This window comes from Corvus kubaryi, unplaced genomic scaffold, assembly GCF_017639235.1.
Source record: "Corvus kubaryi isolate FWS band 111438036 unplaced genomic scaffold, C.kubaryi_AGA036_p1.0 37387, whole genome shotgun sequence".
Taxonomy (NCBI): domain Eukaryota; kingdom Metazoa; phylum Chordata; class Aves; order Passeriformes; family Corvidae; genus Corvus; species Corvus kubaryi.
In genome coordinates this window covers 8,546,940-8,569,162 of record NW_024581129.1, presented here as the reverse complement: position 1 = coordinate 8,569,162, position 22,223 = coordinate 8,546,940, and the positions used below count along the sequence as shown (strand labels likewise).

At 37.2% G+C, this 22,223-nt stretch overlaps 1 protein-coding gene across 4 annotated transcripts in view; it reads right to left on the bottom strand.

Moving 5' to 3' along the window:
* Positions 1-22,223, bottom strand: part of SNX29 (sorting nexin 29) — a 114,627-nt gene that overhangs the window by 25,596 nt on the left and 66,808 nt on the right. For 3 of the 4 annotated variants that reach the window (XM_042037347.1, XM_042037345.1, XM_042037346.1), the window contains exon 20: positions 18,061-18,200. In XM_042037347.1, coding sequence (XP_041893281.1) covers positions 18,061-18,200 — 140 coding nt within the window. Of the gene's footprint in view, positions 1-9,301; positions 16,394-18,060; positions 18,201-22,223 lie in introns of those variants that run through there. The other variant, XM_042037344.1, reaches the window with a different exon arrangement.

The window sequence follows — 22,223 nt, the reverse complement described above, 5'->3', positions numbered from 1 at the left end:
TCACAAGATCACAGGATCACAAGACAGGCACTTTCTTCATTTACCTATGAAATCCCCTTCTTGTTTCTTTGAGTTTTGTGGCTTTTGGCCACATGAAGATTTTGCTGTTAGGAAGAACAGTCAACTTTGATAGAGGACATTTTATGGCTCCAAGTAAACTTTGAACTAAATAGTAAATCCCTGTCCCTGGTTTAGAAGCTCACTGAAGCACCCGTGTGCAGAGGTCAGTATCACACGTGCACATGTACGGTACCAGAAGGCTGTGAGATCATGCAGAATTTTATCTTTGTTGGGGTAGTTCTGCTTTGCCAGCAGGAGAACAGCCTTAGCAGACAGGAGGTGAAGCGTGTGCCTGCAGTTCCCCCTGCAGTGGTGCTGTGCTGGCCTGAGAAGCAGGGAGGAGAGGCTGTTTGTGCCCTGCTCAGGTTACACACAGAACCTGACTGCAGTGACAGCTCCACAGGCAGACAGGAAGCCTTTTCATCTTATCCCTGCCCTGTACTTAGAAATGCTGGGCACTGGATTTTCTTGGAGCCTTGAGGATTTAGATGCATTTTGACTCTGCTGTAGCACTAGCAGTAAAAATATGATAAAATATCCAGTCTGCCTGACAATGCAAACCAACCCCATTTTCTTTCCCTTTGGTCATACCTGGCTATTCTCAATAGCTGATGCTTTAGGATTTATCTCTTTTAATATGTAGGAGTCTTCTACTGAAAGATTTCTAACAGACTCAGACATTTAGAGCTGTTCAGTGTATATATATGATTTACCAGATTTACTGTACTAAGACTAATAAATTAAATCTCTTACAAAGAATTAATTTATGAGTTCTTAAGAATAAAATTTGAGAAACAAGATTCCAGAGGCCAGATACACATGGAATAGCAAGAAATGGGCTCTGCTGTTTGCAAGGCCCATATTTCTAACTTTCAGACCTAAAGATTAACAGGTCTCTTTCTACCACATATCATAACTTTTACTAAACTCTTAAGTGTAATTGTATTACACTTCTAAAATATTAATCTAAAAATAAACCTTCATACTGCTGTTGATATAATCAAACTGTGGAGCACTGTGTAATTAATACATAAAGATCTGAAGAAAAATTACTCTGGTCTGCTCTTGGAGGTGGTGACCCCAGCCACCCCAGTACCAATCCCTCCTGGAATTTTTGTTTAAAATTGGGTTATTTGAGCAAGAGTAAACTGAAGAAGCTTGTTTAGCTATAAAGCAGATCTGTATTATGTGCAGCTATTCTGACTCCATCCTCACAGACCAGCAGGGCCTGATGTCAGACCAATGCTGTAAATATGCAATGTTCTCGCTGGGTGTTGTCCCGGGGTGAGGGCCATGCAGGAACAGGGAGTGGAAGCATGGAGAGGATGAGTATCTGTGCCATCCCTGCTGCTGCACACCAACCAGCACTGGGTGAGGAAGCTGCCTCTGTTATTTCTGCACAGACCTCAAGAGTTCAGGTCATTTGGCATTTCTGAACTGACAAATGGCCTAATTTGTACCTACAGAGGATGTATTTGGAGAAGTCTGAAGCGGTCTAAAGAAAAAAAAAAATCACCCAAAATCACTTCCTTTACTCATTGGTTAATGATGTGAAGGGCTATGGCAGGGAAGAAAGCCTGCAGAGTATGAATTTTTGTTATTAATAGACAAGTACCTATAATTACACCAAGTTATTCTACGATAATTCAGCTAACTGTTCATGGATTCTGCTACCACCACAGCAGTGCCGAACATATTAAAAATACACCACAAAAATAGAACCCAAAATGCAACAGAATTGAATGGATTATGTTTACAGCTGGCAGATAAGCAAAACCAAGGAACAAAGCTTCTGTAGGATGTTTTGAATTTCAGTGATGGCCTGTAGCTAATTCCTGCTGTTTTCACATGAGAAACTGATGGCTGCTGCAATATTTTTCAGTACAAGTTCAAATGAGGAAAAGAAATAACCCACCTTCTTTTGAAAAACCGTGCAGTTGGGCATAAACAAACTTGTTATGGTCTGGATTAAAGCCAAATACATGCACAAGTACAAAGATACCTCCCTTATGAAGATTATTTGCTTTATGTATTTGAATGGATGCATCCATTTTTCCATTACTGTCAGTGTTGCACAGAAAGGAGTATGAATAAGCACTGGAAGACTGCAATATAAGATGTATAAACAGATTGTTCTAAACCACAGTTTCATGAGTATTCCTTACTGCTTCATATGCTAAGATGAAGGAATAAAGTTTATTTTCCATCTCTCAGCATAGCTTTTTTCATTCCTCAAAGTCTCTTCTACTGCGGAAAAGTAATTAAACTTAATCTTTGGTTTTACTCCCAGTGAAATAAGCATTATAGTATTTTGTTGCAGTACTCTAAATCTAACAGTTACATTAATAGATAAAAAAATAATGTTGTTTCATTAGCAAATTGTTTTTTTAAAAACCATTCTACTAATTCTGCCATTCAAGCAATTATGTAAAATTTACATATGGGAATACATTTGCACACACTCATTCTGATTTAAAGAACAATGTATTTTCCATAATTATTCCCCTTTTTTCCCCTCCATAACAGATTTCTCAAGGGTAATTGCACTGAGATATTGAGATTTCAGGGGATCTGGAGCAAACATCATAAACTCATGTCTGAGAGCTCAGCTTGCAATATCTCTGACAATGCATTACAGAAATACACCACACCAAAACTGTTTGCAAATGCCATCCTGTGACAAAAGTGTTTGCAGATGTCACAGAGACCACCCAATATGAAAAGGGCCCTTGGCTGAATGTAGAGCAGCTCCTTGTGCACCAAGGCCTCATGTGCAGGGTGCAAACACCAGCAGTGTCCCACTGGGACAGGCATCAGGCAGGAATGAAAGCAGGCAGGGACTTACAGGGGCCATTCATTGTTTTTCTGCATCAGATACCTTGAAAAATGCCATTTTCCATTTCACAGAGTATCAGAAAGGCAGTTTGGTGATAAGACAATGGGTGTTTGGGAACTGAAGAGAGAACAGTGCTCTATGCCTGACTTGAAGGAGACAGAGCCGGCCTGGTAGGTCATATAAATTAGACCTGGCTTCCCAAACAACAAATCCCCTAAATCCGGTTCTTACTGGAGATGCTGCTTTGTACATCCAAAGCACATGTGTTGGTCTGGAAGTTCTTCAGTTCTTCCACATTTTAGAAACTCGTAGAAGAAAAGTGATTTTTAGATGGCCTGCATTGTTGGCAAGTATCTCTATTAAGCTTCCCCTATTAATAGAATTCAAGCTGAAAATGGCAAATTGAAGTCCTTCTCTTGAACATACACTCTGAATTTCAGCAACTTGTTTGCACCAGGAGTTATCTCATAAACTCTGTCTGTCAGTTTCATGATTCTATGTAAGATTTTACTAAGTAAAGAATTAAACACTCCAGACGGGGTTTTGTGCAGGTCACATCACCCAGGCCACACTTGTGTAATTTATGTAATATATTTTGCATGCAGACTGGTTAAGTGAGTGAGAAGCCCTTAAGTTCCTTTCAACACATCAAAGAAAATCAGGAGTACAAATAACCTCACTCTTTGTGACAATAGTATGGCTTCAAAAACATCTTTAAGTGCCACAGTTGCATGCTATGCAACTCCTAAATGTATTACAACTACAATATATATGATAAATAAGATATTATTTCGTTTGGTTTCTTTCAGTCCCATTAATCAGTTTCTGTTCATTCTGTGAACATATATTTAAAGAATTAATTCCCTCTTCAGTTGTACATTTCAAATTCTAATCTATAAAAACATCATTAGAAGAGTTGTGGGTTATGAGAACTTGTCCATAGGGGAAGCATCTGCCCATCCCATCTGCCCCAAGCCCTCACGCCATCCCATCTACCTGCACCCTGCTTTCAGCTGGATGGAGAATGGAACTTGGGGAATGTCTCCTCCTTCCAGCACTGTGCCATTCCCACAAGGAGCTCAGATGTGGGATCCAGGCTCGCTGGCTGCAGTGGATCAGCACATCCTCACAGGGAGAGTCCCCAAGGCCTTGTCCCGAGGACCAGGAGAGGAACTTGGGGTTCTGGATCCCCGAGCTCCTGGATCCATCTGCACTCGCACTCTGACTGACCAGATGGCTTCTTACAAAACAACATGTTCACATCAACAGTGCTCAAAACACTTTCTGCTGGAAACTTGTTTTCTGTCAAGGACCTGCAGATGGTTCCCTTCCCCTACCTGTGAGCTCTCCAAAATACATCTCCTGAACTGGCTGTTATGCAATCTTCATATGCTGAGATTTGACTGTGAATATCTAAAGCTGGCAATTTTCTTAAAATAAGCTCCAGAAAGAGAAACTTAACAAGCAATTATAGATCAGCTAGTTTAAATGCAGCTGTAGAATAAATATTACAAACTGTTTTGTAGGATTTAGTAGGCCAAAAAGTAAGCTTTAAAAATCACAATTTCATTACAGGGAACTCATGTAGGTTTGGGCAAGGCCAAGAAATAGGCTCAAGAAGGACAAATTTTGTGAAAAGAACATTACACAGCTCCATCAGAGGTATCTGTGGGGTGTGCACAGGACAGTGAGGTACCTGAGCGAGTCCTGAACAACCATGCAGTAAATGGCTCTTATCATCCACATGTCCCATTATGCATTCATTCCAGTCACTATAGAGGCAATTTAGTGTACTCTCATCTGCTCAGCTTAAAAAATTACACTGAGAAGAAAATTATCTTCACATCAAATATTCACTTTGATTTCTTTTTTTTTTTTTGCCAGTCTGGCGCTCTTTGATGACTTGGATGCTACATAAAAATATGCATTATGATGCAACGTAATTCTATATATTTGTGGGCTTTTTATATTGAAAATTATGTGCCCAGTTGTATTAATATTTGGGGCTTTGATTGAAAAGGGACAAAAAGACACAGCTTTGGTAGTTCCAAGTATGAGAGCTCCCACACAGTGGAAGGTAGACATGGTCATACAGCAAGTACATGGAGGTATCTGCACTTGCTTACACTCCCAGCATTTTAGCACATCTCAACTATTGATTCACTGAGTTGCAAACTCCTCTGTGCTCTCCTCCTCTGAAAAAGTCAATTCCAGCAGAATAATGGAGCAAATTGTTACAGACAGAGAGGATAACTAGGAAATAAGGTGTCCAGACAGATGTAGTCCCCTTGACTAGGAAAAGTAGGATAACACAGAGAAAATAAAACTTTTTCATTACATTAGGTGTGTTATTGAAGCAACGTTTTAAAAAGAATTCTACTCAGACAATCATGCCAGACACTGATTTACATAGTAAAAAGAAATAACTAAACAATTGCAAAGATAGTAAAAAGAAATAATTAGACTTAGTTTCCTTTACAAATTATGTAATTCTGTTAATGAACAAAAAAAATTTGAATCTTTGATAAGTACTATTATTTGAAGGCAAGAAGGGAAATGTCCTGTTATATTTCTTAGCTATCCAAGTAGAAATATGTTCTATGTGCTTACTAGAAAAGTTTTTATCAATCTTGTAGAGATGTTACACTCTTTCAAATGTGAAAATTTCGATGTCAATGTTTTACAGTTGTCAGTAATCAGGTGCAGGCTATGAGTTTAATGGAGAGCAGGTTTATAGACATTGGTTTGTATTTTACTGTTTTCATGGTTACACTTTGCAATTCTTGATTCATCATTTTGCATGAGAACTAAAACATACATTTGTTTTATCCAAGATTTAAGTACAACACCATGGCATTGCTTCTGGAGACAAACACAGCACAAAGAGCCCATTAACCCAGCACAGAGCTGCTGAACAGAGAATCCAGAATGCACCTATCCCAGCTCTCAGTGAGACGGAATTTCACAGAGACAGACTGGGAAGTGGGGCTGCCAAGCAGGCTGAGCTCTGGGCAGGCCTGGCTGAGCTGGGCTTTATCCCAGACTGAGCAGCACCCACAGCTAAATGCAAAGCCACAATGAGCCCGAGGTGCCACTGTGCTCCAAGCCAACCACAGCCCTGCCCAAACAGGGCCCCTGTCCCCTCGGGGTTGGGTCTCCAAGGCACATGGATCTTGTTCCTATATTCCATAGAGTTCATACCTTAGGCCTGAAGAATGAGCACAGTAAACTGACACAGATGATATCACAAATATCTGCATTTTAAATATTATTAAAAGTGCCACCTAGATTTAATTTTGTGAGTATTTGCATATGCCCCACACATGCACATTTCATACTTTCATATATCCACTTACAGTATCCTGGTACCAATGAACAGTGACAGCAGAGCTTTAGAACTGCACAAAGAAATTGTTTCCTACTAAGGAAATACAAATTCTAGAGTTTCAGGATGAGTAGAGTACATACACTGCTGAATGGAGAGGACCAACATATAAATTACTTTAGAATCTACTAAATGTTTACATGAGCAAAAATTGATTTTAAAGTATGTAGACAATGAAGTTGAAGATAGATGATGATTGCTTGTGCATTTTCCAAGTTTCCAGCACCTAAAAAAAATCATCCTGAATTATGCTGAAGGTACTTCACAAAAATATATTCAGGGAATGAAAAGGAGACAATGGGAGCTTACAGAGCGGAGGATTAAAGGATGAGGCAGTTTCATTGAAGCACACAGAGAACAGGTCCACTGAATGCCCACCAAGCTGGTCAGACAACTAAAGCAGAGGGATCTCCTCTTGCCAGGCATTTACTTTGCTCTGTACATGGAGTAACACCTGAATGCAGAATGTTCATTGCACCAGACCTTCTCACCCCAAGATCCTACATGGAGTTGAATCTTTACACACAGTAAGAATGTTCTAAAATACCAGAATCACCCATGCATGTTTTTTCAAGGCTTGTTTTCAGAAGGCAAAATACCTTCTACACAGTGTTTAAATAAAAATTCTGTGCCTATGGTGAACACCTTTCATTGCTAGTTCAGCTACCGTTGCCATTTCAAAAAATGAAAGAAAATCCCAATACAGTTCTAATGAAATGGCTTCTTCTGTGTGTGCATAAAATGCAGTAAAGAAAAATAAATCCTGTGTAAGTGTTCTTCACATTCCTTTCTACCATTTTCCCTTTTTCACCTCATTTTAATGTACATTCTCTTCAATCAGTCCAAACTGTCTCATTCACTCTCTTGCTGCTATTACATTTTACAGCACTCATCTACTCTTACTCCATTTATTCTTGTATTCCCTACCTTCTCCAGTTTTCTTTCTATAATAATGCACATTGACAGCCACAACACTGTCGCTCACTAAACCCCAGCTATTGTTTGCTCCTGTTCATGCCCAATTCTCTCAACAAACTCCTGTGCTAAGTTGATTCTACATAGGTGAGTCAAACCTCTGTTGTCCAGAAATCATCATTCCCACATGTCCCCATGTAAACCAATTCCCTCCACCATTAACATCAAGTTATCTCTTTCAAATCAATTCACCCGTTTCATATTTCAGTTTGCCCTCATTTCACATTTCCTTTATTACAATATAGGCCTCAAGTCCCTGTTGACTCACTCTGGTTTTCAGCCACCCAGACCACAATCGCAGGGTGACACTGGACTGCCCAAGCTCAGTGAGCAAATCTTACTCAGTATGTGACAAATTTTTATTCTATTGCTCTACCTTCCCAAATATAGTTCGTGAAAAATTCCAGTATTTTCAGTACACTCCTCCTGGCGGAAAACCTCACTTGAAAGTTCTTACTGAACAAGTCACTCATTAAAAGAATGACTCCAGTGAACAACTATAGACTGCTGCAATCTGGACTTTTCTGGTTTTATGCACTGCTGTTAAATTAATTTAAACTAACACTTTGACACTGTGCTGTGCACTCTAACATGTAATGATAATGACATCTTCTTGGGTTTAATTCTATTCCTGCATGTCACTTACTCAATATATTAACCAGTGCTGATAATCAGAAGGGAAAAAAGTGAGAATATTGGTAGAAAACTACAATGCTTACAAGAAAGGTGCAGTAATTCTATATTTGAATGTCAGGTACAGCTGTCATACAGCTCGTCTGACAAGAACATCTTTATTCTTTTATTCACTTAGGAAAACCACACCACACTACAAAGAAAAGGTCTCAAGATGGCTGTCAACATTGCTGAAAACAAAAAAAAATGTAAACTGATTGTTCCATACCTTATCCCACAGTAAAGTGGGATATGCTATCAAGAATGAGGACAAGACTTTGAAGTCCTGCACACTTAACTATATTAGCATTTCTAGCATTCCACTTTTCATAGCCCCGATGCAAAAATTTGTTCCAGATCCAAAAATGGCATAAGGAGCTTTAAAAAAATAGTGGATCCATTGTTTATGAGTTAGGTATGGACAAAATAGAAGCAGGATTCCTGTGTGTGTTTAAAATGAGAAATAGTTTCTGATTTAGCTAACCAAATCCACCTTGGCAAATCCCTGCCAGACATGAGTGTGCAGTAAATATGCTGACAGGAATGGTGTGCCCAACCTCAGAATTAAAAGTTTCTTTCCTGGCTCTAGAGCCCATTTCTTCTACCAATTTCAGAAACACCTGCTCAGTACAGAAATGCCTGAATATATAAAGAATTCACTTTTTAACAAGGGAGTGCATGTGACTTGTAACCAAGGAAACAGGATCACTGCTGTAATGACACAAAACTTTAGCTGGCTCTGTGTTCTTTTATGAGAAAAATCTTAACCTCTTCTTGCACTGCTACAAGTTCAATGTGTTAGAGACACAAACGCCAGAGTTTAGAAACCCTGTCTATCGCTAAGGACTTGCTGAGTTTGTTGGCAAGCAGCAAAGGAGTAAGGAAGAAGGATGCTGAGAATCACAACTCGTCCCTCTGAATGATCTTTCATTACAAAGCCTGTTGTTAACTCAGATGAAAAAGGATGGAAGGTGATGATAGAATTCATGCAGCCCAATGAAAAACGAAAGCCATTCAAAAGCATCCTGATCCAGCCAGTTCCTTGCACAAGACAGATGGGAATCGAACATCACAAAATGCACAGCGCAGTTAAAAGCTCCTTTTGTACAGCACTGAAGTTTGCTGTAACATTGACCATGGCTGTTTTCAACATAATCTCTACTTGTTTCGGAGCTTGATAAATTCTGTGGTTATAAAGGAAACCAATATATACCAGTTAGCTACCAGCAGCAACACATAAGGTGCTTTGTAACTGCTGCTGTCCATCTACTTGCTTTCTATTTTTGCTGCATTTTTTCAACCAATGCAATGGAGAGCATTTCCTGTACATTTCTACACATGCAAAAGAAATATCATACCATAGCCTCTCTCTCATTTGTTTCAGTAATTTTAAACATAATTCTTATTTTCTCAGGCAGCATGAAACAAGAGTTTATTCCAAGGCAACTGTAAAGATCACAAGGCCTCAAATGTTTCCAATGGTGGCTGGAGAGTATTCAATCCTTGTACAGTATGCACTAAATTATTCTTCTCTTAAGCACTGTAAAGGTCACTCTGAATATAAAGAAGCATGATAAAAATCTAATTGATGGAAATATGCTCATAAACACCTATTTGTGATGCCTGATGAACAATTCATAGCAATTAACTCAGCAAAGCAAGTCTCACTGTCTTTATTGAGATGATAATTGGTGTAAGTCACACTACTTGAAAGTGAAGTCGGTTCTTTTTTTTTAATGGTAAGACTCAACAGTGAGGCATAAATATAATACAGAAATCCCTTCAGCATTATGGAGTTGCTGTATGACACACCAGCTTTACTGAGCATCACACCAAGACAAAAATGAAAAACTCCTTTTCTCTGAGGTGTTTCCGTCCTGGAACACTGCGAAGCTGAGGTGTTTCATTAGGGTGAGCTTAGAGGGACATGTTTCTGTAATAGTTTCACTATTACCCATACCTGCAGGACAAAGTTCTTTCAATTGTACTTCTGAATACTCAAGCACTTTTGACTCAGTAGTGCCTTAGAACTGAAAAACTGAGAAAATGCAAGTGAGAGCAAGAAATGGGGAGCAAAAGGAAGAAAACTGGAGTCAAGAGACATAAAAAGATCCTTTTGCCTGAATAAAACTTATTTACATTGGGCACTGCTGGCAAATTTAATAAGACCAACTGCTGGAAGAGAAACAACCTATAGAAATGAAGCTGAGAGAAATAAAGAACTAAAAACACCAAACAGATTTTCTAATCCTTTTTACTTTAACAATTGAGAAGATGGCTAGCAATTACAAAAATAGTTTTAAATATATCAAAACATATATTCTGATTCCAAATTTTCACTTTATTTAATTTTTATCTGACATGTAAAGGATTACAATGTTTTTGCACAAAAGGTGTTTCTTGTTGGTAATTATATATATATATGTGTAAATCATTAGGGACTCTGCAGAATATTCTTCCTGATTTTAAAATGTCATTTAAACTCCAGTGAGCAGTTAGTTGACTGCTAAGGTCCATAAAACTACTAACAGCAGAACCAAGTTGAAATCAGCAAATATCTTAAGTGCTGATGGGTATTTGGAATATAGTTCCATCTACAGCAACTGTCTGAAGCCTGTGAATGCTGCTAATGGTATTGCCATGATAACTATCCTTCCCAGCTCAGGTCATAGATTTTAGCACCTATTCTGACCATTTAAAAAGACAAACCACTGGTAAGAAATCAAGAAACAACAGAAATTAAGAAATAATTTTGCAAACCTTTGGTCTGAATGAAATCAGAGGATGCAGGACAGCTCTTTACCCTGTGCAAAGGAGCAACAGAGTTGCAATAAGTGCTCCCTGACAGATTTGAATAATCAATGGGAATGTGTGTCAGATTTGATGTCCTATACAAAGCTTTAATTATTTCACAAATCACCTGTCAAAGCCCAGATGTAAAATGAAAACCTACAATCATAACATCTTCATATGTTTGGGTAAAACCAGCCATATAAAGCCAAGTGCATCTAGTAAGCCTAAAGTACCAGTATTATCCATAGTTCCTTACTGTATTCAACCCATCTTGCTTTTAACATGAAGCATCCCATGTCTCTTTCTTCCTGCATTTTCTTGCCCACTTTACCACTGTTTCTATTCCTCCTGATGTATTGTTTTCTTTCTTCTTTTCCCTCTAACATTCATAAACCCTTTCAACTACCCAGAGCAGGGAAAGGAAAAATTTAAGACATTTGAAGAATGCCATGTAATACACATCTTCAATGTCAGTATGTGCAAAAACATAAAACACAATGTAACAGGAAATTCTTGCAGAAGGGAAAGAGATGAAAGTTTGAATTCTCATATACTTTGACCAAACGATTTTTGTCCTACTTCTTCACATTTCACTTAGATCAAAACAAGCATGATGCTTTTTTTAAGTCTGATGTCAAGCATCATAGGTTATGAAAGACTAAAACCAAAACTGTCAGTAACAAAGTGAGGAATGCAGAACCCAAGAATAACAGTGAGACAACTCCATGTTTGTTAAAAACAATCCACTCAAATTCAAGTATTTTAATTCTATCATCAACAAAAATTCCACAAAAGACTTTCACATTTTTGCACTGAAACTTCCTGCATTAACTGAACATGATAATGAAACTGTAGATATCTAAGATATTTTTACTTCAACAATCATCAGTGCTTGGCAACACAGTTCTTCTGAAAGATAAATATTGTGTAATGTCTCCACATTAGACCAATCAATTGACATAGCAATAAATTAGTTTCATTAGCATGTTTCGGGCATTAGAAGGTGCTTTACTAATTAAAAGTCCCATATTTAAGCAAATGCTATTTCCAGTTTGTTAATTTAAATTTTATTCCGGAGTGCTTACTATATTCTATCAGAGTGCTTATTCCTGGTACACAACATACCTGGGATCTGGTAAGGAGATCCTGAAGCCATGCAGTGCCAAGTTGATGACACAGGCTGCCACCTCAGGGGTGCAATCCAGCACAAACCTGGCCACAACACTTTAGGTGCTTTAGCTGAGTGCTGCCATTTATTCTAGTAGAAGGCACAGATATGCTCCCTGACAGCTTTAAGAAGTGCCATGTCATCACCAATGCAGTTTTTGAGAAATCAACTGATTCAAAATTGTATTTAAAACTTCCTTACTTTGCTTCAATATTGTTTTACAGCATTTCAGGGATTGCTTGTTTGTTTTTCATTTTATTGTTTATCTGAAGATGTAATAACAGCAGAACGGTGGCACCTCTATCTTCATATGCAAATATATTCATGTCTGCATTCAAGAATCTTATTTTAAATAATATTCATGTTTCTGTGAGAAGGTTTTGGTTCTGTGCCATATTTGCTGTATATGGACCTATCCCTTATGGGGATGCAGTTACTGAATGAAATATCATTGTTGCATCAATCTGTAGTTAACGTTGAGTCTGAGAAAATGTTTTTATCCTTCTAAAGTATCTCAGAACTAACTTTGAAAGGGTTAATTGTCAATTTCTTTAAAATGAACGCAGAAATACACTTACAGGTACATCACAGTAACTTTCCTAGAAGATTTATTTCATTTCTACATGACAGCAACATTTTAATACTAGCAATGTTATTGTAGAGAAGTTAATATTCTTTTTGCCTCTCATACCTCTAATATACACGTTTAGAAGTTCTCAATGCCACACTGCAACTGAATCAGAGATGAGAAAACTGCCAAATACAAACTAAACCAAAATTCTTCAATTCTTTGAGAACAAACATCTATTCTTCCACAGTATTTTAACTTTGTTGTCTGCAAGACCAGAAGCAGATACTTGGCTTTAAACGCTGTTCAGTGCTAAATAAATCTGAGAGTATTCCCAGGATGACATTCCTTTTTTGAGTGGCTGATTGGTTGGCACTGAAATTTGCCTATCTGTCTCTATCACATTTCTCATAACTTTACCTTCCAGGAGGGTGGAAGTATTTTACAAAATGAGAAAGATGTAGAAATAGTGATTTTTCTTTATTACAATTTAACTTGGTGACTCAAAGATAACTGACACAAAACACCTAAGAACACAACTTCTGCTATCAAATATACTGCCAGTAATGTCACCCACGGGAAATGAAGACAACATATTTTTTGAAAATTACAATCCTCTAATCATCACGGAGAACTGATGACTCCTTTGGTGTTCAAACACATCCCGCAGACAACAGAACCTGCTGATGATTTACTGAGCAGATTCCCTGCTTTTGTTAAAGCATATATTTGAGCAGCTCCCACAAGAGAATAAATGTCCAGCTTTGCAGCTCAGCAGAACATAAAATTGTTACCTAGGAACTATCGTAGCACGTACCTGTGGCCTAAAATATGAGATAGAAAAGTACTTAGAAGAGCAGTCTGCGAAAATATTCACAAAATTGTGTTTATATCATTCCTGCATGTATTTTAATCCAAACATTTGCACTGCCAATGCAAAGGAACCAACGAAGTGGCACTATTCTTACTGAACAGCTCTGCATAGCTACAAACTGGAGTCCGTGTTGTAGGAGTTTCCCATGCTCAGACTTTGTTTTGCTCACAGGTAAGATTGTGTGACCAGCTGTAACTTAGCCAACACTTCTTTGTGTGGGGTGGATATAAAACACAACTCAAGATTATATTCCAGATTTACAGACTATTAGAGGTTGGAAGGCGCCTCCAGAGATAAGTGAATCAATCCCCACAAGGCTGCCCATGGCTGTGTCCTGTCAAATCCAAGCATGGAGTGTCAGCAACCTCTGGGCAAACTGTTAGAGGGTTCCATCACCCTCCCAGTGGAAAAAAAAGGGGGGTTATTATTTTTCTTGCATTTCAGTTTGTCCTTTGCATTTCACTTTGTGCTCATTATGAGGATGATGGAAAGAAAATCTCTTTTAAAAAATGAGGACAATTGAAACAGAAACCAGAGACAGAAAGTTGGACCATCACAGCATTTTAGAGTTTCTTTTCACAACTATTTACTGCTCTTTTAGCTTCTTACATACTTGAAATCATATAACCTATATGTTGATTTATACTGAAAGTCTCAATTATATGGTCCAAAAAATTGTGATTCTTGTTGCCAAAGATCCCTCCTGGTTTCATATGTATATATTTACAAAGAGCTAAGTGTGTGTGATCATTTTTCATATTGATAAAATTGTGATTAAACCACAAGTGTACTTGTTATAACAAGCTTTGTTTATCCATAATGAACCAGTCATAAGTGCAAATAAATGTTCATTTAAGTAAGCATTAGCAGACAGGCCTTCACCAGTTAGCAGATGTAGCAATCTAATTCAGCAGTGCCAATTCTTGATTTAGGTTCTGCTCCACATGGACTGGAAAATTGATCTTGTGATGTCAATTTTATTACTGCAAAGAATTTTTTATTCAGCATGTAAACAGACAAATTAGCAGAGCCAGAATCTATTTTTTACATTAAGACATGAAAGTGGACTATAAAGGAAACTCTTTGACCAATCCTGTGACTGAGCTAATGCCGTATCAAAACTGAAAAAGATACAAACTGAGATTACAAGTGGTGGAGACCGATGAAAGAAAAAATACATTCATGACAGTTCACAGCACAAGGATTCAGAACAAGATTCACGTCCACAAGTAACCACTAGCATTTGATACCATAATGGGAAGAAATGTAGCAAACTCATTCACACTGTTGTACTGTAAACTGTTAGATGAGTTTCAAAATAAAAGCAATTTCTTCCTCTGTAAGAGTAGCAGGCTGTTTCATACAGATCAATTTAAATGTTTTGCCTCGTCAGATCTGTGCCTGATTGTATGGAACCACAGCACTTGGAAGGGAGGAATTCCCAAAGGAACAAACTCACAATAAAAATTTTAGGCAATATTCATTCTGGCATTAAATTAACAGTGGATTCAGTCTTAGAGATATTAATCATATGTTCTGTTCACCATAATCATATTCTAGGACCACAACCAGGTCTTTAAAATGTTTAATTAAGACTGACCCTGGAATTTCTATCTACAGGATGCATAATCAGACATAAGCTTTATGGGATTTTTCATTTTCACACTGAAGCCTGGTCACTTAATTTTACAGTGAGAAGAAACCCTTTTAAGATTTTTTTTTATATATTTCATTGCTTCCTAAACAGACAGATCTAATGCTCTGGAGATTTTTTATGCATATCAAGACTGTAATTTTTTCCCCTACACTGAAATATCACTACTCTCTATTGCACAGTCCTAGGACTAATACCTCAATGTTTTGCAAATACTCTTTCATTGATAAAGATGCAACCAAGTGTACATACATTTGTGCTACAGAGGAAAAATTAAATATATCAGAATTTTTGCGTGTATTTACAGTGTTTTATAGTAAAATATTATTAAACTTAACAGAACAGAAGAATTGAAGGTACAGTACAAAGGTTACAACTGATGAATGCAATACACAATTCACAGACTCCAAGATATTTAAGGTCTCCTGTTGATGAAGCTCAAAATCCATTATGGAAGGATAATACTGGAGAAGTTGGCAATCTGAAGTGGAACTGAAATGCATTTTCTTTCAGATGCTTTTTAAATCACCAACAGTGCCAGGTCATGACTCTCAAATAATAAAGGCCATAGAGAGTTCAAATGATAGCCTAGAAATGATGGCACTTTCAGACACTGATAGAAGGAGCACATTCTAGAAAAGTTCTTTTTATTAATTTAATGCTGCTGCTTTAGCTGCAGAAGAGTCTGATATGTCAGTAGTAAAATGCATTAAAAAGCTATTTTGTCTGCTGCTGTCTGTGAGGAATATAGTTATTTTGCTCAACAGCTGAATTTTTCCAGAATCTCACTAGTATTCCCAGAGAGAACTATCTACTCTAGCCAAGAGAGAAAGCTGATACATCTGTTATATAACAAAAAGTTCTCAGGAAATAATTCACAGGTACATATATGAACAGAATCTCTTTGCCATAATGCCCAGATATCACAGAACATTCCAGTCCATTGTCTCATGCAATGTGTTAAGAGTTATGAAATTGCCAAATGCAAAAAAAACCCCTCTAAAAATAAGCAGATTTTTTGCCACCTGTGGCACACCCAAAGCAGGGTTAGCACCAGTGCAGTGCATCACAGTGCTGTTTAGGAACAGATCATAAATGGTGTTGGCCAATTTCCTTCAGCAAATCTCTCTCCTTAGAGATAACTGCATTATTTTGTATCACAATGCTTTACTAACTAAATTGTACCCATTGAATATTGGAACTTAAACATGCTGTCTTCTCAATAAAACTTTGCTCTTTCTGAAATTAACTGAATCTCTCCCTACATTACATTTATTAGAAGAAATAGAGTTGGAGGGTTTTATGAGAGGGAAATGGTGTTCACTCAGACTTGTGCAGCAGTGGTAGAATGCATTACATGGATTGTGATTTTAATCTTGTCCTGTGCAGGTCCCCATACTTGGCACTTCTTTTAAGAAACAAAAAAGATGAGATTTAAATTCTACTTACATCCTTAGAAAAGAAATATTATTAAGTATCAGAAAGCAATTGTTTAGGGCTGAGGTATAAGATGAAGCTTTTTCTCCCCTCCTGTTTTTGACATAAGTGGCCAGGAGATTATACATACACTACTCTTGAAATATCATTTCTCAAAGTAGAACCAAAAAATATTGTAATAAATTACTTCTGTAACAACAGTGTATTAAGATTAAAAAAAAAAAAAAAAACACAGGAAAAGGAGTATAATTGCATTTACAACTAAATTTTACAATTGCAAATGTATTTTGTATTTGCCTCCCTCTTCTTTAAAAAACAAAACCAAAGTAACATAAAGGATAACTTCTTTAAAATGACTCAACAAAAAGCAACACATGGGCCCCTCAACTGGAACTTTAAACCATTTCCATCTTTACAGCCCTAAGTCAAATTCTCCAACAGTAAGTTCTTAGGGAGCAAAAGGCAAGTCTCTGAAGAAGTTTGTCCCCACAAACATCACTTCACCATTTATAACACCATCATCAAAACGTCTCATCAAATTGATTTCAAATCCACAGAAAAATTGGAAATTCATGAATGCCACAAAATGCAGCTTGGCATTCTTCCACTCATCTATTACATTTTCTAATAAATAGAGCTTTCTTGAAATGCAATTTCAACTTGAAAATCTGACACACTCTGCAAAAGACCAGGCAATAATACAACTAAATATGTGTGCTGCTATGAAATATATTCATTTGAAATTGGTCTTGAAGCTGCAAATGAATCTATCTGTGGATTCACAGACGTGGATGCACAATCCCTGTGCAGAGACTTGTGGACAGCAAATTTAACATGAGGACTGACTGTAAATGAGTTCTCAATCTATCCATAATTTGTCCAGGTGTGGTACTGAAAAACCATTCCAGTGAAAAATTACTAGTGAAAGAAACAACAGAACTTTCAAAAACCAGTTTTCATTAATACTATTTCTTAAATAATTTAAAATATCATTTACAAATACATAAAGAATGAAGTTTAAAGGAGAAAGGGACAGTTTTACCAGATTATATCCCTTGTAGGATGGTATGTCAAAGGGTTTGAGATGCTTAACAGGCAACTGTTCAATTATTTCTGAACATATTCAACTTAAACATAATGAAACCAAAACATGCATCAGCAGACTGCAAAACTCACCTAGACAGAGTTCAACAGCTTGGCTTTTTTATTTGGTTAGTGAGGACCCTAACAGTGCTCTACCGTCACCCCCCAAAATAAATATTAAAAAACAATACAAAGCCCACACAAGCAAAAACAAAACAAAACTAAAAAAGACCAAATAAAAGAAATTGAAAACACCTAATGTTTGAAGAGCATGTATAGATGCAGATTTTGAAGTCACTTAGGTATTTCTGAAAGCTTTACACTGTGATTTTCATTCAAAGTCACCCTTTAAATAAACAAAAAAATACTCTATATGTCATAAATTCCTAAATATAACAAAAGCATCTGCAATCTGAACAGGAGCCTTCTATTAAAAAAAAACCAAAAAACCAAAACAAAATATTTTAAAGATTTTGGAGATGCTGGCATTATATTTTAAATTAATCTGTGATGAAAAAACCTTAATATTTTCTTGAGTACTTGATGGATACTTACACAAAAAAGGGCATCAGCTGAATAAGTGTCTCTTTTTTGGGATTGGCTGTGAATTCTGGCACAGTTTGAATAATTTTGTTCATTACATTCCTTAGGTAATTTTGTAGCTGCTTGCGTCTCTCTTCTACAAACTTTGCATCCTAAAAATAGAGAGGCAAAAATATAAATTGCACAAAGAACATGTCTCTCAACTTTATAATGTAACTGAACAGTCCTAGTAAGCATAAAAATCAGTATTTTGATGATCTCTGTTGTTATGGCTATATAAATACGTTGGCAATATGCAAAACCCCCTTGACTCTGTCCTTAGAGATAAAGGAAAATCATGAATCCTAATAAAACCTGTTTTACAAAAACATCCACTGACAGGATGCCAGATCCTCTCCCTGGCAGAATCTGTCTTTTCTGGACCATAAACCACTGCAATCTGAGAGAGGCAGAGCAAAACAGCAGCACAGAGGCTGTGGCAAAACAATTTATGCAATTTTTTTGAAATCCAGAATTACCAGTCTTTGCAGGAGGAAATGCTGACTTACTCCCCCAATGTCGCCCCAGTTCATACTTTTCAGCTCTTGGGAACACAAACTCCACAATGGATGAGTCCAGCATTTTTCTGTTGTTAAATTATTATTTTGATTATGTCTTCATATAGTAGATTTTTTTAAAGCATTATATCAAAACTCTCATTAAAATGTTTTACTGAAGTTTCTGTAGCATTTCAGATCCAGGATTTTATACTATGTTGGCTCAAATAAGACGAATAGTTCTATAAACTCCACATTCCACTGATGGACTTGGAAGTTAAAAGTCTATCACATCCAGCAAGATGCCATGAATCCTGTAACTTACATCTAGTTTAAACCCTTTCCCTGTGAGGGATCACAATTGCAGGGAACTATAATCTAAAGGTGACACAGTTCCCAGTACCAGGGAGCTCTAACAGGTTTGCAGTGACATCAGGCGCTGGATGCTTTATGCTACAGCCAGAGTGTTCCATCTCAGGAGTGCTGGCACTGCTCTCCTGGTTTAAATGTCACAGTATGTTCTTTAGGCACAAAGCCAAACCCATTATTAGACAATTACAGCTCTCAAAAATGACCGTTATCTAAAAGATGTGTCTATTCAACCTGTATTATTTATGTCTGTACGAAAAGGCATTGAAATTAATTCTTGTTTCTTGGGGGGAGGAAAAAAAACCAACCCACCAACAAAACACCATAAATACTTTTGACAACACTGAATAAATTCATTGTATGGAAAAGGTTCAGCCCATGCTGCCATGCAAATCTGAAGGTTATTGCTTCCCTAAACAGAACAGAACATCATCATCAAAGCAGGGATGCTCCTTCGAGTTCAGGAGGAATTCGCTGTAGCATTCCTAGAAACTTCTCTGACATGCTGTTCCATTCTTCCCTCTCATTAGAGGTTACCAAGAACAGGAATATTTTTAGGAATAACAAATTATACATAATTGTAGGGACATAACAGAGTAAGACATAAGAAATTGCTGAAGACATCCATACTTACAGACTTCAAAAACTTAAGCAGGGCTTGTTTAATTAAATTCACAAAATTCCAAAATATATACAGATTCATTTCATTTTTGTTTTCTACATATGAACTTACACAGATGTCCAGTCCTGTTTCAACATTCCAGTTCTAGATTAATACATTTCATTCAATGTAGTAATGTAATGCAAAATTGATTAATGTATTCATTAATCAAATAAATTAATTCAATTAAGATCCGAGTACCCTACATATTATATAGTTTGCTATTTCATTTTTATCAGTCACATGGCTTTTCAGCAACATACACACACTCCACACACCAGTTGTGTTGCAAGTGATTTGAAACTCATCCTGTACTAAACCAACAAAGCTGCTGCGTTGGAACTTCACCCAACCCCCTCTGCAGAGTCACTTGCCCAGTTCCCACAGCTGAGAGCAGCTACTGCTGGAACAGAGCAGAGCTTTCTCCCTGCCCTGCTGCAGGAGGACAAATGTATGGAACAGAAGCCTATACAACCTGTTGGGAACATTAAAGCAAACATTTTAATTTGTGATGACACATAATATTACCATAAAATGGAACTATAATAATAAATTAACGTGCTGTTCAACGCTAATTAAACAACTGAGTAACACCTATGTTACTATTTTTTTCCTTTTCACTAAGATTTTTGTTCCCACTGGATTCTTTGGTGAAGGTCAAGGAACAGCCTTGTGTTCCCCTCTTCCGTCTCCAAGGATTTAAAGTATCACATCATCCCATTGGAGGGACACTAATTTGCTGCCACCAGCTGAATGAGGCAGAAGACAAGAAAGGGATGCATGGGAGATGTCTGGGAAGAAGAAAAAGTTTGTGGAAGAGCTTTGGTTCTGGAAGCTTTACCCACATGAGCAGTGGTGACATTTGGCACCTGAGCCCATTTCCATTGGAGCCATCCTCTCCCCAGCTCCTGCTGGGCTGTGCCATCAGGGGAGAATAATCCTGCTTTGCTCCATGACCCAGTTCCAGTGCAGGCCCAGCCTCAGCTCAGAGCCCTTCCAAGAACTGCCTCACCCTCACTGCACTTCCTTCATTCTACTTTCATCACTTTTGTCAGTTATGTTTTCAAGCTCACAAGAGAACCTCCATTTTTAAATACCACATTCATCAACTTTTTCAGTTCTGAAGTTTGTTTGGTCACAAATCTTCAACAGCAATATTTTCTGTGAAATAATTTCAATTATGTTTAAATTTTCTCTTAAGCAGAAGCTGCATTCTTTTAGTATGACTTCTGTACTGCATATGTATTCAATGTATTTAACTAAAAACACCTCCTTTCATAGAAAGGACTTCTGTTATAGACACAGGAGCCAAATGCTGAATGTAGGTACTTTCTATCCCTTATGTTACTGTAAAGAGTCTCCTTGACTACAGAAAACAATGGCACAAAGAACTTTTCTAATTAAGACTGCCAGAACATGCTTAGGGAATGCACTTTTTGCTGTTTACAGCTGATCATATTAGTGCTTATAATATGGCTATTTTTCTGCCATTTGTCCAAGAAAAAGGCAGAACATCCCAGAAATTAAAACTCAGCCTGAAAACAGTTAAAAATGTTCTTTTAGTCTGACATGAATTTGATCTGTAAAACAAACAACAAGCAATCTACCATGAAATTCTGCACCATGTATTAAGGCTCGTTGTCCTCACCAGAAGCAATGTAAACCAAGGTCAAAATGATTCAGCTCCAGGTCGGCACTTTATCATGAAACGTGCGCTTTGGCTACTCAGAGCGACGATTTTAGCACAAAGTGGTTACTGCCAAGCTGTTGCAGCAATAAAGAGTTTTTGTCACAATATAGTAAACAAAACAATTGGTAACAGAAAAACACAACTGACTCAAAGCCTGGCCAATTTTTTCAGTCTTAAATTATAAAAAGATACCTATAACCTTCTTTTGATTGGGCCCAATTATCCACAGCAGAAATCTAGGTAGTACTTTGCATTCCAACCCGTAAACAAACACCTACTTCTATTTACAAGCAAAAAATGAAGAGAAATTTTTTGGATTTGGATTTGTATCAGTGACACCCACCCCTTACTTTTAGTACATGTCTCTGGTGACTGTATGAGTCAATACAAGCCTACATTTGCATATGTACTCACACAGAAAACAGCAAAGATCTTCCCCTAAGGTTCAAGATACACATTTATGTACACTTGATGTGAATGTACTTTGAGGAAAAAGTAATTCTGTTAAAATTACAAATACATACATTTTGCAAAAAACCCTTGCATTTTCACATTATTAAAGGTTAGATTACATAGTTTCATTTTTAGGAAAACAAATACACAGCAAGATAAAGTAACAGTACTTAAATAAAGACCCACTTTTAAGATTTCACTGAAGTTTCTTAGGCATATTTTCTAAAAAAATAAAACTACTGCTGTTTCTGCACTAACTACAGTGAAAGTAATTTCCTAGCCCACAGGTCAAGAGCACACAGTTTTGATTAAGAGACCACAAAAGTTCAGTTAACAAGCAAACCTCCTTCAGATTACAGAAGCATCAAAACACATCTGGGAAAATATTTTTAATCTGAAATTCATGTCTCCCAAAATGTTGTATGAGATTCTTTTTGACTGATAATTTGCCACGTTTCTTCTGCCC